A 23,959-nucleotide genomic window follows, 5' to 3' on the forward strand; every position below is an offset into this window, starting at 1 on the left:
GGGGGGGGTGGTGTCGCTGCTGAGGCGGTGCCAGGGATAGGGGGGAAGGTGGGGAGGAGGGTTGTCGGGGTGCCTGTGAGCCCTCCCCCGGGCCGGCAGGACGGGTTTCCCCTCACCTTAGTTCACCTCCTGCATGCCGCCGGTGCCGGGGGCGCTGTGGAGCGGGGCACGGGCCGCCCGCCATGGCCGAGGCAGGAGCGGGGAGCGCCGAGGGGGCCGAGGAGGAGCGGCGGACCGCTGAAGGTGGGAGCGAGGGCCGTTGCGGGGCAGCCGTTGAACGGCTGGCGGGCGGGTGAGTGCCCCCAGCCCCGCTGTGACGGCTGTTGGGTGGGGCCTTGCACTGCGTGTGGGGGGCGATCGCGGGTACGGGTGGGGTGCGTTGGGTTGTGTCTGTCTGTCTGTCTCCCTGTCTCCCTCCGTGCTGTGGCACGAGCGAGCCCTGCGCGACTGTTGTGAGGCTGGTGCCTGTGGGACAGGGTAGGGGTGAGCGTCTCCGGGCTGTGCGCGGCAGCCCGTGGGGTACAGAGCCTTTCTGTGAGGGCGCTTCGCTCTAGTCGTGTTCCCGGTATCGCTCTGTGGTGCTCGGTTTGTTTATTTTTATTAATTCGCTTTGTTGTCTGCACGCACGCCGGCCCAAAGCGTGACCTGCACGCAGCTAGCTCATTTTCTCTAACGGAAGTTCAGGAAAGGTACACAGGGGAGAATGCAGCCGAATGCAACAATATAAGTTATGTTGTGCGCTTACACAGAGAAATCCCGAGAGTAATGTGCTCTGTGCATCTGCTTATTCCTGTTATAGATGTATCATCATACGGATGTGATGTGGGCTAAAATATTTTTGATTATTTAACTTAGTATATAGCATACTGTTTCTGATGTACACTTAGTCGTTTTACATGTTTCTGTTAGACTAGTGTGATTTTTTTTTTTTTGTAGGTAAACATAAATTTAGTTATAGTAATTTTGGCTTCTGTGTGTGTATGTGCATGCCCACGCTTGTGTGCTGACCAAGGTTTGATGTTCCTTCCTTGTTCTTAATCATAAGTTTCTGGTACTAAAACATGGCTGGTTGTAAACCACCAGCAGCTGTTTATGCTCCTCCTGCTTTGAAACAAGTGTGTTGCTTCCCCTCTCCGAGGAGAAAGAAGAGTTTTGCAGGGGCTTTTGAAAAACAGAAGTGAGCAAATCTTTCCTAAGTCATCATTGCAGTTCTGTTTAGTTAACACCAATGCTTCTAGGTTTAGTAGTTGTTTTCTAAACATGTGTTGGGTTATGCGTGATTTAATGTATATGGGGATCCTGGTTGTCTAGAATAATTGGCATTTTTCTGTCTCTGCTGCTTGATTGCTTAAATACTGGTATAATTTTGTAGCAAGTAATCTAGTGTTTGAAAACAAAGTGGGGTTTTGGTGTTTGTTTTTTTTTTATAGAATTTTTGCAGTCTGTTAAATTGTTTAAAACAAAGATTTATTGTTTCTATATCATTTACATACAGTAAGGAAAGTAAATAATCAGATTTTAGAAAACCCCAAATATGAAGACATTTGCATTGACAAATAGATTTGGGAAAACAACGAACCATAGGCTTTCATGTTTTACTGTGAAAGAACCCTCCCTTCCTGGTTTCTTTAGTTACCTATGTCTATACCTACTCCTCTAACAGATTTTGAAGGAACGGTCTTTCTATTAATCATTCTTTTTAAAGATAAAAGTATCTTAATTTTTGTGGAATAGGTCCACGCTAAGGTTAGCTACTTAGTAGCTTTTTTTTTTCACTTGAGTGTACACATTATTGTCGATACACATGCACATTCTGAAAAACAAACTCTAAACTGGACAGTTCATACCAGCTAAGAATCAAAGTCATTGTAAGAAGAAATAATTTGGTTGGTGATTGTGGGAAGGGAATCATTGTGAATACTCTTGAAAATTCTCTGTGTAGACTCCAAGGCCAGCTAAAACCATGAAGTTCTGCAGCTGATTTGACAGGAATCCGCATTTTACAATAATATGAATCAAAAACTTACAAGAAAACAGCTGCCCTCCATTCCTTTAGCGGTGTGTGATTGGAGAAGTATTTATTTTTTTTTCCAGTAATGAACTACGTTATACGAGACTCTCGATTTCTATCAGCGACCTGGTTTGAGCCTAAAAGTGACTGGGAAAGCAGGGTAGCCTTTCAAGGGCTTGTGTAGTATCTTTTCATTAGCTAGTTACAGTCATACTTTTTAATACGCTAATAGGTACTTGGTGTTTGAAATCTATTAAGTAAATGTGTTATTTAATTGGCAAGTTGTGATTCTTGACTACTTTCTTCTGAGTGGTGAAAATAAGTAAAAATAGATACAGAAAGTAATCAATTGCCTGTGTTAATGTTTGATCTAAATTTCTGTAGTTCAGGATATTATGATTTTTTTTCTGTCATTTTGTGATATTAAAAACAAATACAAAAGTACATTGGATTGGTCTTAACCTATAAGAGTTTATTCTCTGTATAGCGTTGTTCATAAGATGGTTTCGTTACTGAAGTCTCTGTATCTTGCTCCTTTTTTATGCAGGCTTATAAAATTTAGTGGAGAAAAACTGTTTTGACAGTACATTTCTGCTCTTTCACAACTTAACCCCGACGAAAATTGTCTCCCCAGCTTTCAATGAGAGTATACTGTGGGCTGTGATCTGGATGCTAGACTTGCTGTAACTAGCCTGAAGATGCTTTTCGTGGTCTATTTTGAAGCTCTGAAATAAATAAATGAAAAGAATATTTAATGCAACTCTAACTCCTATTTAGAAAATATGGTTGGTTCTTTTATAGGTGTTCAGATCTGCAGGACCTGTAAAGTGATGCATATCACAGCATCTGGAACTTTTTTCTTCATACAGTACTGTATGTATGTAGGATATAGGTATAGTTTTTTCATTGTCTAATGAAAATCTGCAGTAAGAATTCATTAAAATAATTTTAGAAAAATAACTCCATAGTAAAATAAAGCAATGTATGTGACAGAGTTATTTGAAATTATTTGACTGAATAGCTATCCTGTGTGTGTGCTGCATGTATAGACAGATATATCTGTAATTGCTTAGGTAATCAGAGACATCTTATATCTTAAAAAAAAAAAAAATCAGCTTCTCAGTTGTAATAAAACTTAAGAATCCAACTTAACATCTTGAGTAGTACCTCAGTTTAGAAAATTTAGGTTGCTTGTGTGCCTGGATTTGTGTGTGTGTGTGCGCGCCTCAGTTTAGAAAATTTAGGTTGCTTGTGTGCCTGGATTTGTGTGTGTGTGTGCGCGCGCCTCAGTTTAGAAAATTTAGGTTGTGTGTGTGTGTATCTCTGCTTCTTTGTCTAACTGCACTCATAAGGACTTCAGACTGAGACCCTGAAGTCAGGTAAGTACTCAGAGGCTGTGCACACATTTGTGTTTTGGTTCAGAGCAATAGCATTGGTTTGAATTGAATCCCATCATCCCTACTTACTGCTCATTGGTTTGGTTTGCAGAGCAGTTTTGGTGTAAATGAACTGGACTCCTTTCAGAAGAAACTAAACTAGAATTTTACTGTATAGCAAGGTTAGTTCTACTCCAGGCACATACCAAACATACTCCAAACATAAGGGACTGAACCAGTGGTTTGTTCTCAGACAGCTTTAAAACATATGCATTGTAAGGATTTTTGGCCCAGTGAACCAGACTAAATGTGATTTAGTGTAAGCTCCCTGAACTACTTACAAATCAGAAACAGGGGCTTCTGCGCCGGCTGCTTCTCCCTGCTGACCTGTTGCTGTTATGGACATTGTATTTATCGCTATAGACATAGCGTAATGGCTTGCGTGAGTAGATTTCAATTTTAATAGCTCATCTAGTTAGACTGAAGAACCCTTATTTGCCACTTTAACTGCAGTCACTTTAATGTAATTTTTTCTTCTTTAAACTCGGCAAAGCTAAAGGTTTTTGTGCATGTCAGGAACGTACATTTGGAAAATATACCCATTTTAATAGTCTGTGGCATTTGTGGTCTTAGAAATTTCAATTCAAAGCAGCTTCTTTCTTCTCCTTTCCCTCTGCCAGAAAGTGTTTCAAAATAGGAACCCAGATTGAAAGTGCCTTCTTATTCTTAGAAAGGTTATGCCAGTGTTACCACACTGTTAACTTAAGCAGCTGCAGAGCTGCAACATTTCTCCAAGTCTGCTGTGTACATTTATTCACAGACTATGAAGAGTGCCACGTGTAAGTTTTATAAATGTACTTATTCACTGACATTTTATTTCAAGTGTGTTTTACTGTAATATCCCCATAGATGGATTTAGATGTTCTTTTTTAAATTGGCTAAATGAGGGCTGATGGCTTTTTTATTAATTTATTAATACCTACATGACTTGTATTTTTCTGCTGATTTTTGGAGTGCTTATGCCTATCTTGGATGATTTCCTTTTGATGATTCTAAAAAGTCAAAATAATGTTGTAGTACCAAAATAATATTTTTAGGAAAGCCTACGAGGAGTAAACCTAGCCAGAAAAGCTAACCTTTCACAGAGGGGTGAGCGGGTCATGAGGTGGTAGTGGATAATTAAGGCGATAATTTTGAAAGACTGTCCTTGACTTAAACTTTTTGCATGTGACACAAACAGATGCTGTCTGTGGCTGTTATAATTTAAGAATTGCATGGTAGTTCTAGAGTCACCTTGGGTGGGATGCATCTCTCTTATCTTTAGATGTCTACAGAGTAGATATCCAAGTCTGAGGTAGTTACTTTGGTCTTTGTATAATTATTTAATAGAGGTAGGCACTCTTGGACTGTGTTTCATCTAACCAACTGTAGGAATCTATTTTAAATTGCAATGAATCACCCTAAAAATGTTGTATTTCATCTAGCCAACTCTAGAAAGCTATTTTAGGTTGAGATGAATCACCCTAGAAATATCTTCTTCCTTCCAAGAGGGACTAGAATGGCTAGTTCAAATGTGGACATCTTTATTTGTTCAGATGAATCTCACCTTTTATGGCTGGTGGAGCTTGGCCATAGGCCTTTTCTAATAGATTGTGTTTGTTTAGGAACTAAAAACCTTAAAACTGTTAGTAGAGAAAATAGCTTAGGAATGTGGCATGCGTTTAGAAAATATTGTCAGTAATTGGAAAAATACAGAGTCTCCCAAGCCTTGTTTCTTAATGCATTGCATGTGATGAACACAGAACCTTTGCTAAACATTGATTCCATATGTCTTTTTCATATCCCACCCCTAAAAGGTATTTTCCTGTAGCATATTTGCAGTTGTTCACTTCCTTGCCAACCTCCTTGGGGACTGTAAATTTTTAAATTTTTTTTCTTGTAGAAAAACGTGAGAGAGATTGTAGTTCAGTAGGGTATGGTCTTCTGTGTTGATGTGATGAGAACTGTGTATATATTGATAACCTTTCCTTAAGTACTTTGTTTGCCTTGTTATGAAATATACTAAAGTTAGTGTTAAAATAATAGTTTTTTATTTCTGATACACTTACTGGGAATGAGCTATTTTTCATATGATGTGTTTGTAATGTTTGGATGGTCTTTGCTCTTTCATAGAGAGAATGATTACAGTGGAGTTTTTTTTCAGTATTACTTTCGTCCGTCCTGATGTGCATAGTATGCTTTAAAATATTTTTAATTTTTAATATAGATAAGCATGTATGCTTAATGCTGAGAGCCAAACATAGATCATAAATAGACATATGTATTTGAGGAAGTATTCACTTCCATTAAAATTTGGTTATCTGTATGGCAGAGCATTAGCAAAACTTTGAAATGAACGATAATATCATAACAGAGTATCATTTCTCAATTGGAATTTTATTTGACTTGCAAATCAGACTAGTGTACTTAACAGCCTTTGGGGTGGTAAAACAAAATAGCTCTAGTTCTATTTAAACTACGATTTCTAGTAGTTTAAAAATTGACTAATGATTTAGGTTTTCCAGGAAAATAAATTTGTAATAAAGAATGGCCTTTGTGGATATTATTTTTCGTGAAGCAAGAGTGCTATGAAATTGGGAAACATCTAGTTTTGCTTCATATGTTCTTAGGGATGTTGGTTTTGTTATTAGTGGTATGAAAACGTTCACAGAAATTGAAAATGTAAGAAATTCAGCCAGGTGCACAAACGAAAGGTAAGAATCCAGCTTTTTCCTGTCATAGAAGCACACCCTGGTTATTGGGGTCCATTCTAGCTCATTCTGTTTGTGAACCCAAAGATTTTTAAATCCTTTATCTGGCACTCCCAAAGCGGTATAGCCAGAGAAGTAAAGAAATCTTTTATCACAGACTATACAAGGTTAAGACACTCCTCAGGGAGAGAGTAAGCACCTTGCAATCACCTAGTATCATAGTGATAGCTATTATAAAGCCCTAAGAGATTATTTTAAAGTGCTCTTACTGACTTCTCAAAGCTGACTTAGCTTTATGAACTGTTTCTGTCTGCTTCTTGTTCAGTAAGTAGTAGATATTAAAAAGACTTGTTCGTGTCTGTTCAATTCCAAATAATAGGTAGTTCTGAAGCTTTAAATTAATTTCCCTATTTGTTTTCTTTAGCATTATTTTTGGGTTTTTTTGGGGTTGGTTTGGGTGGGTTTTTTTGAGAGTCTTAAAAAATATATGCAAAGAATATGTGCTGCATACTGTACACGTCAGGGATCAATACAGATTCTTAACCTTGTATTTTTGTCTAGGATCAACCAGCTATCTTACTGGCATCTAATTAGATGGCATTTAACATGACATTTAGTTTGTCACAGTGATAGTATTTAGGATTCAATTTATCACCTAAAAATTGTACTGTAGAAGTTCTTAAAAGGTCATTGTGCCGAGAGTCTAAACATTTTTGGTTTTCTTAGTTAAAAAGGGAAAAGGGTGTTAGGAAAAGTAGAGGAGATAAGTGCAGTATTCAGAATTTGTTGTTTGTGTGTGATGAAAAAATAGTAGTTATTTTGATAATATGAAAGATAAATTGGAAAAGCTGTTAAGTGATGCATTTCATTTTGTTTCTTTAAAGGGAAGTGGTTTAGAAAGCAGGCAGGCCATCTGTGTGCAAAGGAGTATTTAGGTCAGTGGGTCTGTTCTGTCCTGCTTTGTTCCAGGACGAAAGGATCTGTTGTGCTAAAGGCATTCTTGTCTTTGGTACATGTAGGTTTCTGTTTAGTAAGTTCTCTTTTCATTCATGAGGTGTGATTATACTTCAATAACTTAATCTAGTAATTATAGATTGCTGTTACCTAAGTGAATTAAAACTACTGTTTATAAATAAAGGGTTCCATTGGAATTGTTAGGTTGGAGTTTTTTTACTTAATAATTGCAAGAATTTGTAGTAGAAATATAAAATGAGACTATTATGAAGTGATGATTAATCACAAAAATGTTACAAACATCTACCATTTGTGCCCCTGTATTTATGATGTCATTTCTTTTAATATATTTTTAATATGCCTAATTTGAATACGTTGTGTATTTGAAGTAGCCAAATTTTCTTTCTGTTGCTGGTGCCCAAAGGTTGTTACTTATTTGTCAAGTATTTATTGATCCTTTGAGTTTCCACCTCTTTTTTTGGAACTTCCTTTGTGACTTATTGTAGAAAGCTCTTTAACTCATTGAAACGAGGGCTGACTCTGTGTAGTCTGACTTGGTAGAGAGAGGATTAGTGGAAGACCAGGCAAGCTGTTGTTCAAGTATTAGCCTATTTTCATTTAACTCTCCAGAGTAATATTCCAACAGAAAATGAGAACCTAGGAGGCAATTTTTCTGGTGTGAGATGTGCATACACCTAAGAAGAAAAAAACACACACTGCATGTTGTTCTTTTTGCACACTTTTACCTATCATTTACAGACAACACAGATGCTAACAAAAAAAAGAAAATAGCTCACAATAAAGTATCCAGTTTTTCTTCCTGCTGGATTTTGAAAATACCCATCTTGGGTTTTGCCTACTGCTAAGAGTAGGAGATGCTCACTTCCTTAAATGACATCTTTCAATCCCTCATCTGTCCCTTTGTGGAGTTAACTCTTACATTGTTTCTGGATGTATCACATAGGATACTTTCCTCACTAGGACAGGAAGCCTGAAGGAGAGACTGCTGATTTGCTGAAACAGAGTTAATTCTGATTATTTACCTCAACATCAGCTGGGTGATTCTTTGTGATAGTTTTGCATAGAAGAAAAGTGTAATAGCGATGAGATTTCTGGAGATAGTTTTCCTTTCCCAGTAGGTTGCTACGATTATTTTGGTTTGTGACTTTCTTCTGTCCCTCCCAGAAACAAAGCAGTTTTTCCTGGGAGGAGGATTGTGAAGGGAGCTTTAAGGTAGAACTTGTCAAGCTTTCAAGACTCTTCCAATTTACATGAGTGACGTTATGTGTACTTGTAGATTTTATGTCAGAAACATAGTTATGGAAAACTTTCAGTTTTTAGATATCCAGCTTGTTTTAAAAAAATACGTTTTTTCAGTTTAAAAACATGGTTTTTAAGCTGAATTTACTGTTAGTCACAGTATTTTGGTCTGCTAGCTAATCCTACGTTTTGTGATTTTTACATCAGGATGTTTGAGGTGTATAATCTGCTAAGGTTGTGTGAGGACGAGAATAGCTGTGCTTTATATTGCATTGGTGTGTTGATTGGGTCAATGAGATCATTACAGCACCATGGGAAGACAGTATACTCTTTTCTGTGCTTAGGTTGTAGCAGTGGAATCTTTACGTCTCTTGTGTCAGAGGCATAGAGGGCACCCACAGACAATTTCTTTTTTCCAAATGAAAATCAGAACGGATACACGATGATATAGATCATACTGGACACTGAGCAATTTCTTCTTATTCACAGATAATTTCTCAACAGATGGAAACCCATGCATTGCTTCTGGAGTCCCCAGCCTCATGAATACAATAACTAAGCCTGCTACCACCACTTCTTTCAATGTTTCTGTGGCTGAGATTCCAAGGAAGCGCAAAGGAAGTGATTCTGATAACCAGTAAGTAAATTGATTCTGTATGTGTCTCAACATAAATTTTAGACATTCATCTGTTATTTATGCAACATGGTAACTAATCCTCTTTCCTTTATTTATTACCATTATTTATTATGGTTTCTTCCAAATGCATTCTTTGACAGTCCTGTGTTATTAAAAATAGAAAAAATAATCCTTAAATTTAAGGGATATATGTAGGATTCTATAATGCCATTTCCTGGCCTAAAGTGTCTGGGTAATATGTCTCTAATGCTGAAATTTCAATCCTAATTCTCTCTTTTTTTTTTTTTTTTTCTTCTTCTTTGACTGCTAGTAAAGGCAAGTTCTCCTTGCAGCAAATTGTCACTAAGTTGCTTGAAGCCTCACAAGTGCACAGTAGAGTATCACCTTAGAGTGTGAAACAAGATTACTAGTTAAGCTCTTTGATCTAGAACTGCAGAATCAGAACTGCTTCTTCATCGACTAGGGCAACCATTTACTTTAATGTCCAGAGAGACCTGTGACCTAAAAATGAGCACTATCCTACAGTAGTACTTAGTCTTTTAAAGTGGGTCATACTTTATTGAGATGATACTGTCGACTGTTTTCTCCTGTTTTATAACTGCCAAACAGATGCCAGTTAACCAAAAAATCATTTACATAGAAAATTTTTTTTCCTAAAGTGATCTATTCAAAGCTATATTAATCAGCCAGAAATAAGGGACACAGGTCAGGCTGCAGATCTAATGCATTACAAGTATCTCTAAACTAGTGTGGAAAATCCATGTTTAAAAAAGCGGAGGTAGGAAATTTACATATGTTTGTGATTATTAAGGCAGTTCTCTTTAATCACTACTTCTTCCATATATAGTCTGTTGAACTACAGAATGTAGCCATACAGTGGATGTTGATATAATTGTCAACTTGGAGGTTCAACTGTATCTTGTAGATCACTGAAAACTCCAGAAACACATTTGTTTCTGAAAAAAAAGTCTCCATTCTTTTTCAGTAGCACTTGTTGATTTTTACCTGTTCGGTAAAAGTGCTGGTTCATCAAAAGTGTTTCCCTGAAGTTTGGATCTCTGCTTTCATGAAACTTCTGTCATAAAAATATTCATGTCCAAGTTGAATTACTAATTGAAAAAGTATTGTTTTATAAGAACTAGTAATTAGTTTCTAAAAACTAATGTTCTTGCTGAAAATAACTAATCAAGTGGTGTTTCCACTAAAACTTTTCTGTGACTTTTTTCATTGGGGATACCAAGTCATTGTTTTGTGCTTCAACCTACATTTTGCTTCCTTTATTACCTGTTTCTGCAGGGATACAGTTGAAGTTGATGGTGATCCTCAGAAAAGGTACTTTTTTATAAATTCATTTGTGTTTTCAGTGCTATAAACATGTCAGATTTTCCTTTTTGGCTGGTTGAGCTGCGTGGTTTGCTTAAGGAATGCTTTATCTAAGGGCAGGTCTCTGCACAGCACAAGGTGATAAGCATTATAGCTAATTAACAGGATGGATAGGTCCATCCAATGTTAAGGTTTTCTGATATTTCTTTCTAAGACAACACTCTGACTTGCTTATAACTTTACCAGACTTGTTAGTATTGAAGTTAAGGTAAGAATAGGAATGAATGAAAAGTAACAGTTAAATGTAAAGACTAGGGAGGTAAAGGAAAGGTCTCATACCCTTCTAGGACTGGTGCATGTAAATTTTGTTTGTTTGTTTGTTTTAACCTTGTCAGGTGCTTTTTAAAATAGAACTACCACAACTATGTTAAAATAATGCTATTACAAGGTGACAAACCAGAGTTAAGATTGGCTGTGCAGTATAAGTAAACCCTTTGTGTATATATGTCATAGGACAGTTATTAATTACATGATTACTGTGTTGTGATTTCTTTTTCTGCACCTGGATACCTTTCTTAGAAAATGTATTTGTTTATATGTATCTGTGCAATATTCTTTTTTATAAAACAGAATATGTCAATTAGAAGGGACCTACAGCGATCATCTAGTCCAACTGTCTGACTAGTTCAGGGCTGACCAAAAGTTAAAGCATGTTCTTCAGTGCATTATCCAAATGCCTCTTAAACACTGGCAGGCTTGGAACACCAACCGCCTCTCTAGGAAGCCCATTCAGTGTTTGACAACCCTCTCGCTAAAGAAACGCTTCCTAATGTCCGGTGTAAACTTCCCTTGGCCCGGCTTTGAACCATTCCTACATGTCCTATCACTGGATATCCAGGAGAAGAAATCAGCACCTCCCTCTCCACTTCCCCTCCCCAGGAAGCTGTAGAGAGCAATGAGGTCACCACTCAGCCTTCTCTTCTCCAAACTAGACAAACCTAGAGTCCTTAGCTGCTCCTCATAGAACATTCCTTCCAGCCCTTTCACCAGCTTTGTTGCCCTCCTCTGGACACATTCAAGTACCTTAAAATCCTTCTTAAATTGTAGGGCCAAGAACTGCACACAGTATTCAAGGCGAAGCCACAACAATCCTGAATACATCAGAATAATCACCTCTTTTAACTGTCTGGTTATGCTGTGTTTCATGCACCCCAGAATGTGGTTTGCCCTGTTGCCTGTCAGGGCATACTGCTGACACTTACTGAGCCTACAGTCAACCAGCACCCACAGATCACTTTCTGCAGGGTAGTAGTGTTTGGTACGTGGCTATTGAGTAGTATAAAAATCTTTGGGGATAAATCGTTTGTTTCTTTGTGGATTTTTTCCATGGTGCTCATGATGGAAAAGTGTGAATAAATATACTCCTGTCTTTAAAACCTCTGCTTCCATTTTAGAAAAAATGGGGAAGTATCTTTAATACATCAATTGAGAAAATAGAGGAAAAGGTGATATTTTTTATTTTTTCCTGATTAATACAGATTCTGTTCTTTCTAGTACCAATTAAGTATACCTGCATTCTAGCCATGAGGTAGAATTTCACCCTATGTTCATGTAGTCAATCATAGACACTACAAAAATTTATTCCTTTTTCTAAACCTTTTATATTAATTTTAAAATCTAAAGTGAACATCCGCATATCTTAGCTAGAATATGACTTGTATTTGCACCAAGATGCTGAAATGCAGTTTGAAAACTATTCGGACATAATTCCCTGAGAGAGAAGAAACACACTGCATCCTTAGTAGAAATACTGAAAAACCTTTTTGCTGTTACTTTTAGCTATGAAATGAATTATGTGGAATATGGACTTCTTTCATTGTTTTGACACAACCATCTTGCCAAAATGCTAGTTTTGAATATAACTCGTTCTCCAATGTTAACCGCAGAGAAAGAACAGGACAAAAAAAAATACGGCCTGGCTGTAAGAGGATTTATATCCAGCCCATTTTTCTAGTTGAACTTCAGTTTTAACAGTCACATTGCAATTAGTCTTAATATTGATCTTGGCCACGCTGAAGCTGGAGGTAAAGAGTCTTACCGATTGTTGTGGAGTCAAGTTTGCACTCAATTTTTCCTAGTATAAATCAATTACAATGTTAAAGTCCACTCGGGACATATTAAAAGTCCTACAAGTTCTGGTCTGCCTTCTTAGTGAAACTCAACTTTCAGAAGAAAGAAAATTGCAAAGAGCTAAAAGCTCATTCTCCATTACAGCTATGTCAAGGGTTGGAAGAAGTCTCCCAAGTTCTTTCAGAGCAAGGAATGGCTTAATCATCCATTGGCATGTACAAGATTACGCTGGGCATTTCACTGTATCATTACAAATACAAGTCCCCATAAAGTTCCTTGCGCGTCAGTAACCAAATCAAAATACCTATGAAAAGTCTCAACGCTTTGGAGGAAGAGATGATCTAGTCATCCCATATATAGAATCACAGAATGTTTAGAGTTGGAAGGGACCTTAAAGATCATCTAGTTCCAACCCCTCTGCCCTGGGCAGGGACACCTCCCACTAGACCAGGCTGCTCAAAGCCCCATCCAGCCTGGCCTTGAACACTTCCAGGCATGGGGCATCCACAGCTTCTCTGGGCAACCTGTTCCAGTGTCTCACCACCCTCACAGTGAAAAATTTCTTCATGATATCTGATCTAAATCTACCCTCTTCCAGTTTGAAACCAATACCCCTCATCCTATCACTACACTCCCTGATAAAGGGTCCCTCCCCATCTTTCCAGTAGGCCCCCTTTAGGTACTGGAAGGCTGCTAGAAGGTCTCCCCGGAGCCTTCTCTTCTCCAGGCTGAACAACCCCAACTCTCTCAGCCTGTCTTCATAGGAGAGGTGCTCCAGCCCTCTGATCATCTTTGTGGCCCTCCTCTGGACTTGCTCCAACAGGTCCATTTCCTTCTTATGTCGGGGGCCCAAGAGCTGGATGCAGTACTCCAGGTAGCAGAGCAGAGGGGCAGAATCACCTCCCTTGACCTGCTGGCCATGCTTCTTTTGATGCAGCCCTGCATACAGTTGGCTTTCTGGGCCTCAAGTGCACATTGCTGCATCATGTTGAGTTTCTCATCAACCAGCACGCCCACGTCCCTTTCCTTGGGGCTGCTCTCAATCCATTTTTTTTCTGCCCAGCCTGTATTTGTGCTTGGGATTGTTCCGACCCACATGCAGGACCTTGCGCTTGGCCTGGTTGAACTTCATGAGGTTCAGACGGGCCCATCTCTCCAGCCTGTCCAGGTCTGTCTGGATGGTGTTCCTTCCCTCCAGCACGTGAACCGCACCACACAGCTTGGTGTCATTGGCAAACTTGCTGAGGGTGCACTCAATCCCACTGTCCATGTTGCCAACAAAGATGTTAAACAGCACTGGTCCCAGTACTGACCCCTGAAGAACACCACTTGTCACTGGTCGCCACTTGGACATTGAGCCATTGACCGCACTCTTTGAGTGCGACCATCCAGCCAATTCCTTCTCCCCCGAGTGGTCCGTCCATCAAATCCATGTCTCCTCAATTTAGAGACAAGGATGTTGCGTGGGTCAGCGCCAAATGCTTTGCACAAGTCCAGGTAGGTGATGTCAGTTGCTCTTTGCTTATCCACTAATGCTGTAATGCCATTGTAGAAGGACAGCAAATTTGTCAGGCACAATTTTCCCTTAGTGAAGCCATGTTGGCTGTCACCAATCACCTCCCTATATTCCATGTGCCTTAGCGTAGTTTCCAGGAGGATCTGCTCCACAATCTTGCCAGCAAAGAGGTAAGTTTGACTGTAATTCCCCAGGTCTTCCTTTTTTCTCTTTTTTAATAATGGGAAAGTAGTCAAGGTAGTTTTAATCTAACTGTTTATATCAGTAACAGCACAGCTGTTAGGACAGAGGCTATATAAATCCATTGAAGGCTGTGACTGATTGCTTGAGCAGCAAATTTGTTCTTCACCAAGTGGAGCTCCTAAGGGAGAAGGCGAGTTAGTTAACAGGCTGCGTGCTGCGTTGCAGTTGGTCTGACTTCCCCGTACCTCTTCTCCTCTTACGGTCAATGTAACTTCTGTTGGAGTTCATAGTATATGCACGTTTCTGGTAAAAGTTTATTTTAAAAAGAAAGAAAACTATGAGTTATTGTTATCTCATCCAAATCTGAAACAGTTTCATTGAAGAAAGTCCTAGGGTCTTGTGAGCCAGACCTACTCCTGTGTTTGTGTTTATCACACTGTCTAGAAGATTCTTGAATTCCAGTGAAATTTCAGGATGAAAAGCTGTATCTCTGAATTGTGTGTTAATTTGGCTCTGGCTGCTGGATCCTCACTGGGGTCAGTGCTTCGTTACAGGTGGAAGCCCCTTTTGGATCCTTCCTAAAGCTTTAATTGCCAGCAGTCCTCTACTTCTGTTTCCTCATAGAAAATCTGCTGACTAATTGGCCTGTCTCCTTATAATCCTGGTAAAGCATGTGCCTCTTCTAAAATGGTCATAAGCTAGCAGGTCTCACCTCTGGAATGGAGATTGGAGTACTGCATAAGACCTTTCCACTGCTGAATTAAGAAAGCCAAAGAACTGCTGTAGAAAGATTAAAAATATTTGTATCAGTTTTTCTTTTAGAGAATATAATAGCCAGTATTTGTATAGGAACTGCCAAAGTGCTCGTACTGAATTGGCAAGATACCTATTAGGCCACATTCTGAAATTCTTAATAGATGGTGGTGAAGAATACAGTAATCTTAGAGATGAAAAAGATCATTGCCCTTGTTTGAATCATCATCTATATTTTCCTGCTACCAAGTATTTGTTGTAATACAGGCACTATGACTGTCTTTCGTTTACAATTTTATTACATAGGCTTTCCAATCATTGCTGTATGGTATAGGAAAATACTTAATTTTTACTTTTTCTGACCATGAACAATTAAAGTGTATTTTAGGGCCACTCTAGGCTAGGATTGTTATTTTCATCTTTTGACAATAAGATTTTGGAAATAAAAACATGAATTGATGAAGTCTCTTTTAAATGATAAAAAAAAAAAAGGCAAAAAGCCTGGACTTAAGTCATTTGAATGTTTTGTTGATTTTGTTTGCTCCAGGGGAGAAATAGCCCCATAATTATGAAATATTCCCATAATATGTTCACATAAATATGAATGTTGGAAGTTATGCTTTTGTCTCTTTCTGTTATGCATCACTTGCTAGATCATTTTTGTATTAGGAATTTTTGTGGGTTTGTGCATTTTCTTCTTGAATTCATGGGAGGAAAGAAGTGCCTAGTATTAAATGTGCAATGTAAAACTCTCTCTTGTTTTCTCTAGGAGTGAAGATGAAGAACAAGTTAAAATAAAAGATTTCAGGTACTAATTTGCAATAAAAGTACATTTTGCTAGTAAATACTAGGATTCACAATAGTAAAATATGAGTTTGGGGGTAACGTTTATTGGAACTATCAAATATTGAACAGTAAACTTTTCCTTTTTCTCCCCTAAATGTATAGTAATTTTTTAGAGGCTCCTTGAGGATTTTATTTCTCTACTAATTTTAGTGCAAGTTGTGTTACAGGATGTCTCAGATGGTTTAGCAAAAACCTGAGGTTAAAATTTTCAAGGTGAGAATTAAATGCAGTACATTCAAGTTGTGTGTAAAGGGAGGAGCTAATCCTCAATTTGTATGAATTTGAGAATTGTTTTTTCTAGATTTGTCTGCATTGGAGGTATTTAAAATATATCCAACATGAAAATGTATTCAGCTAAAGCATGACAATGAATTCTTGTTCTAGAACAAGTTTTTTTGTGTACGGAATTATTCAAGTTTGCCATTGCACTTTGAGTGCACATCTTACCTGAATCCAAATGGAAATTCACATAAATCATTTTTGAAATTTGAAATGCTGTGTGACTGAATGCAGTCATGATTCATCCAAACAAATACTTTAAACTGTAGACAGGCCACTTAGTAAAACTAGAGCTGTTTCATAAAGTTGTTTTAAAAATAGAAGTGTCTTTCATTCGTTATGTGAGCAGAGATGTCAAAGCAGAAATACAAAATCCACTCTGCTGTCAAAAGCATTATTTATACAGTATGCCAACTAATAATTATGAAGTGTTCTTGCAATTTAAATTAAACAGAAGAAATGGAAATGTTCAAAAATATATTTACAGGTTTTTTTGTTAACTCCAAAATTCATTTTTCTTTACTGAGTATCCCAAATTGCTATATAACATTCTGTTTTGTGCATTGCTTTAATAACTTTCATGTTGTATTGTTAATTTTTTTTCCTTAAGTTTTAGTTCATTAGTTGGAGGAAAAAACATAGTTATAAGACACTTTGAAGGTTTGCTTAAAAGTTATCTCCCTCCAATGTTGCTTTTCGCAAGCTTATTGGAGAACTTTATTTTCTCCCTTCCCCTTTGTAACTGGGCAATGTAACAGCAGGCTTTTTGAATTATCCAGTCACACCTCAGTTTCTGCATCTACCCATTCACGTTTCTGTTACTTGTCATTGACTCTTAGAGATGTCGAAGACTGTTCTCCTTCCCCAAATGTTTGTATCTGTCTTCCTGAGGTTTACGGTTCAAGGAACATACAGAATATATTACTTGGCTGTTCCTACCTGACATGAAGGATAAGTTGTTTGAACCTGAATAACTGATAAAATTAAATTTTAGAAGAAGCTTTAGAGAGAGAAAAGCTAATTGTTTGGATGAATGACCCAGAATTATTTGTGTGGAGGGTGGATTTATTTTTGTGAAAAAATAATAGAGGATTTTAAAACTGTAGTTTGTTGTTTCTCAATAGGGCAGATGTAGTTAACGTTATTACCTTTAATGCTTTCTTGTTACAGTATGCCTAAGAGGAAGAGTTTTGGAGATAGTTAACCAAAACACATTGTCCCTCAGTTTGGTTAACTACCACTGTGTCTGGTCTCAATCAGAAGGGAAAATAATCTTCATTTTAACTGAGTGGCTAGCTTGTCTTCTGGGTAAGAAGGGAATAGAATTAAATTTTTTGTGATCTGTTGACGATGTTAGAGGGGAGCTAGAAAAGCTAACATACTCCACTAGAAAGGATTAAAGAAAAAGTGACCTGAGATACAAACATATTTGTGATGTGCACTGTCATGTGCCTTAGAAGGTGTTTTCTGATGAAAACTGCCCAATAAGAGAAGCTCTCTTTCTGTGGTTGAGTTCTTGGACAGAGGCTTACCAAGAGGTGAAACCTGATACACAAGGTATGCACAGAGGCTGAAATCCTTTCTACCACCTTATCAGGTGAACGAAGGAGGAAACTTTCTGAAATACTTCTGGTGAAATTAGGCATAGCTTTTTCTCTCAGTTTCCACTACATCTGTTATAAGCACATGTAAGTGCGTTGTCTATTGCTTGTGCTGTGCTATGAATAAATGCTTGTGTTTGTGTCTGCCTTCCATCAGAGTAATTTCTAAGGCAACGAGATAATAACAAGGCATGGCTCATCTCAGATTGTTGTGAGTTTGCATAAAACAGAGTTCACAGTTGCTTTAGCAAGTGAAAAAAAAAAAAAAAGTAGTGGAATGAATACCCCATCATAGTTACACAGGCCAGGTAGAGATAGAGTCGGGGAGCAGAAATGTCTTCAAGTGATTACTAATGACATCAAAAGTTCTCTGGTATACAATAAGGTGTCAAGATACTCACTTGGACATCCAGGGTCACAAGAAGAATTTAACTTTTATAAGTCTTCATAGCCTCTTGTTCCTGCCACATATAATCAAGTTGTTGCTCGAGATATTTTTTCCCCTCGATATTTCACATCATTATTGTGACTGTTTCTGTTTTGTTCAAGTGAATCCAATTCAATTCTCAAATACAAGTAGTGACAGAAAACTGTTTCAGTGCAGTAGTAGTTTGTGTGATATGTTCAATTTTGGAACCAAAATTGAATTGATGAATATTATGGGTTAAATCACGTGTTCTACATCTTTCTTAAAATAATTTTTCTTCTTAGAGAGGCTCACAGTCAAACAGAGAAACGAAGAAGAGACAAAATGAATAATTTGATAGAGGAATTGTCTGCTATGATACCTCAGTGCAATCCCATGGCACGAAAGCTAGACAAGCTAACAGTGTTACGGATGGCTGTGCAACACTTAAAATCTTTAAAAGGTGGGTTTTAGGAAACTAATCCTGAAAGTCCTTGTTCTATTGGGAGTTATACTGTGTACCTTCTTTGATGTTAAATAAATCAAAGGTCATTTATTTTACATTTCCTTGCAGAATTCAGTTTCGAGTCTGTTCTTATGTGTTTGTAACTTCCGGAACTTTATTTCTTCTTTTTTGCTTAGTATAGCAGAAAAAAACCCACCTTTCAGTGTCTGATATGTTCTGTCTGCTAAGGGTATGCCTTGCAATTAAGTCACTCCTCGATTCTTTTTTAAAATTACAGCGATCAAGCAAGTCTGTCTTTCATTATTTTCCAACCCACAAATTAAAAGTGTGTTCTGTGATCTCTCCACTTGCCATCATACTTTCTAGCTATAGTGCTAATAGAGAAGCAAATGTTCTTCATACTCCTGTTTGTTATTCCCATGTTTGTGATTGCATCAGCCCTTTGCCTCTGTATTGGAATTTCATGTTTATCTGGTGCCTTTGAAATTTACAACATCATGGAAAAAGACCATTAAAAAAATACTTACCTAAAGAAACTGATGTAAATGGTTGCACTGGTAGGGAGCACAAAGAACTCACTTCAGTGGTAGGTTAAGTCTTTTACAGTGTAACTTCATAAAACAAAAAACAGTTGCATAAAATTAAAGAAAAAATTATATTTGGACATAATCATTTTTCAAACTTTTTTTTGCCTGCAAGAACAGTAGTCAAAAGGAATGTTTCAAGAGAAAACATGCTTAACAGAGTGGTTCGTGACTTTAATGTAATCAAAGTCTTAAACACCATGAAATGTTAGAGAGTACCAAGAAAAGGAGTTACAAAAGTTGATATCCTCAGTCAGCTTGCAAAATTAATCATGGATCTCAGTGAATGGTTTAGTGTCAGGATCAAACCAGGGTATAGTCTTTCCTCTCCTTTTGCTATTGCTACATTTTGGGATTTTTTTTCCTAAAAAAAATTATATCCAAATACAAGTTGCATATTGCACGGTCTATCAGCACACAAGATTTAAGGATTCTTGGCAGCAATGTTTCAGAATAATAATTTGGTCAACTGTAAGCACAGTTATCATATGTATCTTAAGAAAATATGAGATACTATGTGGAATGATAGTGAATGCTGAAATTTGTTGGAAAGGTCAACTGCTATTTACCTAAAAAAATTAAATCTAGAAGAAGTTGTGGAAATGCTTGTAATGGCTAAAAATTATTTTAGAGTACTTGCCATGGGTGCTAGACCAGTAAATGTAGTCAGTCAGTCTCATTACACTTAGTGAGACATTCAATTTAACTACAACAGTGTTTTTTGGATTGTTGGATATATAGTACTAGTGAAGCATTATTCACGACAATTGATAATGTTGGAATGATTCCGATACAGCAAATGTTAAGGATTCTGAAATAGGCCAATGAGATGTTTCTAGAAAATTCAGTTCTCATAATACTATTTCTCTAGCAGTACATTAAAGATATCTGAACAGAAGTTTCCTTGTTTTATGCTAAATAAAGGGCAAGAAAAACTGGTTGTGTGCCCATATTCATTACCAGCGTATATATATGAGGTTTTTTATTTTTAATATTTTTAGAATTTAATTTTTTTTTATTCAGCTCTTGTGGTTGCAAAGAAAACTTTGCAAGTTTGTCTGTATAAGTCTGTCAAAAGTAAATTTAAAATGTAACTTTTGACATTATGTCTACAAATAATGTATTTTCCAGGTTCCACTAGCTCCTATACAGAAGTCCGGTATAAACCATCATTTTTAAAGGATGATGAGCTCCGACAGTTAATCCTTAGGGTAAGTGGAAGGAAACTCTCAGGTAAATGATGTCCTCATTAAAGCCTGTCATTAACTTGAATTTTTAGTTGGAGGAGTGCTTTTTTTGCCAGCTTTTTCTTCAAGCAAGTGCTTTGATGTACTTGATAAGTACTGGTTTATAAATGCGTTACACTATACAGGCTTTTTCATAAAGGGATACAGAAGATGATTTGTGAGCATGGCAGACAGCAGCCCTTAAAGGGATAATAAATCTCTATATAATCTGTGTATTTAATACCTAAATTTTTTTATGTTGGTATTGAAGTCTGCATGCAAGTATAGAGAATGCTTTTAATTACGCATAAATATGCTTGCAACTGTTTGCTCTCCTTCATTTAATTTTTTAAAATCTGCTTTGAAAAAGGTGCAGAAATAATACCTGAAAGAAAATCTTTCTTCTTTCTTCTCGTTTTTGTACTTCATGATATACCCACACCCGTTTACCCTTTCTCGTGTGCAACTATTTTCTTTTTCCTTTGCTGCATTAACAGACTTCACCAAGATCTGTAAGATGACTCCCAAGTTAAGCTGTTTTGCAGGTGGACACCTCTTTTCCCAAAGCTGTGTTTAAGAAACTTTAGCTGTCTGTAGTTGAAGGTCTGATTTGGTCCTTGTAATCTTAATTGCTTTTTGTTGTGATGTATAACTTTTTTAATTTTTAAAAATGAGGTTTAAAAGTTGCTTCCTTGCAGTCATCGATATTCATTGTGTATTTTAATTGTATGTTTTTAAAGACAGTATCTTTATATTTTCAGGCTGCAGATGGATTCCTATTTGTGGTTGGATGCAACAGAGGAAAAATTCTGTTTGTCTCAGAATCAGTTTGCAAAATACTTAATTATGATCAGGTGGTTATAACTGAGTTTCTTGGTATGCTTTTACCTTGCATTTTCTTGGAAATTTTGAAACTTTTCCATTTTATTGTATGTTACTAAAAAACAGTCCTCGTGTATCATTTCTTGGAATTTCTTTGATTTAACCTCCTTCAGAGTAAGGCTGAATATCCTGGAACAAAATATTTGCAAGTACAGTCAGTGTTCCTGACCTGAGTAATAGCACCAGATTTCAACTGATATCCAGAAGAAAACTGCTAGTCTGAGAGGAAGGGATAATTTGAAGATGTCCTAATTTCTATCTCCAAGAGAATTTCTTTTAAATAATGAAGTGATTTTGAGGTTTTTTTTAGGCCAAGGAAAATTAGTTTTTCAGCAGTGGAAGTTAATGAAAGCTTTCCTTGTAATGCCTTGAGGCTCAGATGCACTACGTAACACCTCATCCACAATAACTGTCCATGTGTATACCCTTAACTTGAAGGAAACTGATACAGTGTGAGTTAGTTTATAGGATAAGAGAAATATGAAAAATGTAAGTACGTTCCATTAGTTGATATTTAACATCATGGACAATTATCACAAATAATCAAGGCATGATAACTTGTTCGTGTTGGAACAGGTTGCCCAGAGTAGTTGTGAATGACCCATCCCTGGAAGTGTTCAAGGCCAGGCTGGATGGGGCTTTGAGCAGCCTGGTCTAGTGGGAGGTGTCCCTGCCCATGGCTGGGGATTGGAGCTAGATGATCTTTAAGGTCCCTTCCAACCCAAACCATTCTGTGATTCTACGTATCTATGACTTCTGTTCCAACAACAGAGGCTAAAACAGTTAGTGCTTCCATCTGTCTACTTCTATAACTTTGAAACCATTTGTGCTATGTTAATTCTCTTCAAAATTTAAGGGTAACCAATCAGGACCTTGTTTTATAGATTTTTATTTTTTTTGTATTTAAAACCGATATCTTTTTAAATTAAAGTGAAGTGAATCATCTTATGGGAACAGACATAAAGCAGATTTTTTTTAAAAAAAACACCACCACTTCTACATTAAATTTACTCAATGACTAAAAAGTACCTTTTGGAGTGTCTCGCATCAGACATACCTACTTGCAGACCCATAAGTTCTTTGCTATTCCAGCCAAAGAGATTCAGAGAACATGACTGACAACCCATGCATTTATTAGCTTATTTGCGAATCATTCTAGGTTATGAATCCCATTCTGCTGCCTAATCTGTTACACTTATGTATTTTAACAAGGCTGCTGTTAGCCTTCTCAGTAGCACTTTCCCTTTGCGTTAGGGTTAGATGTGGACTGGGCAAATGAAAGCGGCTGTATGTTTGTCCTGCTTTCTAAGAAGCTTTTCATTAAATGCATTTCTGACTCTGGTTTATCAGAAAAGTGCTCCCCTTTATGTATGCAGTGATAAGTAGCAAGTAGCATGGGTCCAAACTGAGTTGCGGTTTGCATCTAGAATACTGTTTGTCAGCACAGCTCCTTCCTACCCATTGATTTGACCTGCTGTGGTGAAGGTAAGCAATGGAAAAAAAACCCAAAAAAACCTAGCCCAATTCTGATAATTCCTTCCTGTTTCAAAAGAAAGTAGTGCTGCCTACAGTAGTGCAGCCAACCAGTTACTCGGCATCAGCAGAGTCAGCAAGTTGAAGGGATTCCTGTAAATAGAGAGATTCCTGTAAATATCCCCTACAAAGGAGTGCTGAAGTAAGCTGATCCCTACTTCCAGACAGCTGTTGGCTGAGTGGTGCCAGTTCGTCCAGCCAAATTAAAGCTCATTCATTAGGTAGCATGAATATTTCTTCCTATTTCCCTACCTCCCCCCCACAGTAGTCTGTGAGTGGAGTTATTTTGTGTAAACGTACTTGGCTAGGATCAGGAATCATATTATGTACATAAACAAAACATTTGGTTTTACAGAACTGTTTTTTAATATCCAAATAAATCTGCTATTTTGCAAAGGGGGAATAACAAATTATGTTTTTACTACCCTGTTTTTATAAAAATAATATTAAACAATGGCAAATTAAACGTGGATCAAAATATTTGACCTTTTTTTTTTTTTTAATGGTGTAGAAAGTTGTTTTTCTGAGATAAGTAATATGTATGGGGTCCTATTCTAAAATCATATGGTTCTTACATCTGTTGAGTTTTGGTGTTGTTTTGTTTTTTTGTTTTTTTTTAAATAGGCCAGTTTAATTGGACAAAGTTTGTTTGATTACTTGCATCCAAAAGATGTTGCAAAAGTTAAGGAGCAACTTTCTTCTTCGGATATTTCTCCTAGGGAGAAGCTCGTGGATGGGAAAAGTAAGTCATATTTGGATGTGCTCAGACTTTTTTAAAGAGAGGTTAATAAATTTACTTATTATGCATGACATAGTCATGTGTTTGCATGTGCATGGATGTACATATAATATATATAATTTCTATGAACCAAACATATTTGAATGCTTATCTGCTGCTTAGAATGCACTTACAGTTTAAAAGCTAGCCCAGAAAATAATTTATTTTAGATAATAATAATAATGACTGAAACTTGCATTGTTAAATACTTACCAAGATGTGGTCTGACATTCTTCCTACCAGGCATACTACTTTTTTTTCTTGTATTTGATAGGTCTTGTCAATACAAAAGACCTGATGTAGTCGAACATGGGATAAAATACTACAATATCAAGAATCACTGTCTTCTCTGAAAATGCTAAGTGTCAATCCTAATTCAACCAAATCTTATTTTGTTTACAGTTCTTTCTAATGTGGAAAATGTTATGTACTGTGCAGCTAGTCACTATTTTACAGCTGGCTTTT

General features: G+C 37.2%; 1 protein-coding gene across 12 annotated transcripts in view; it reads left to right on the forward strand.

The window, feature by feature from the left end:
• Positions 1-23,959, forward strand: part of BMAL2 (basic helix-loop-helix ARNT like 2) — a 42,603-nt gene continuing 18,644 nt past the window's right edge. For 7 of the 12 annotated variants that reach the window (XR_012587074.1, XR_012587069.1, XR_012587072.1 and 4 more), the window contains exons 1-8: positions 1-243; positions 8,841-8,988; positions 10,285-10,320; positions 15,663-15,701; positions 18,331-18,488; positions 20,207-20,286; positions 21,063-21,155; positions 23,341-23,458. Coding sequence is in view for 7 of the 12 variants with exons in the window: in XM_074587644.1 (XP_074443745.1) it covers positions 183-243; positions 8,841-8,988; positions 10,285-10,320; positions 15,663-15,701; positions 18,331-18,488; positions 20,207-20,286; positions 21,063-21,155; positions 23,341-23,458 (733 nt within the window). In the remaining 5 variants the exon portion in view is untranslated. Of the gene's footprint in view, positions 293-8,840; positions 8,989-10,284; positions 10,321-15,662; positions 15,702-17,195; positions 17,327-18,330; positions 18,489-20,206; positions 20,287-21,062; positions 21,156-23,340; positions 23,459-23,959 lie in introns of those variants that run through there. The other 5 variants (XM_074587654.1, XM_074587684.1, XM_074587676.1 and 2 more) reach the window with 5 other exon arrangements.

This window comes from Larus michahellis, chromosome 1, assembly GCF_964199755.1.
Source record: "Larus michahellis chromosome 1, bLarMic1.1, whole genome shotgun sequence".
Lineage (NCBI taxonomy): Eukaryota > Metazoa > Chordata > Aves > Charadriiformes > Laridae > Larus > Larus michahellis.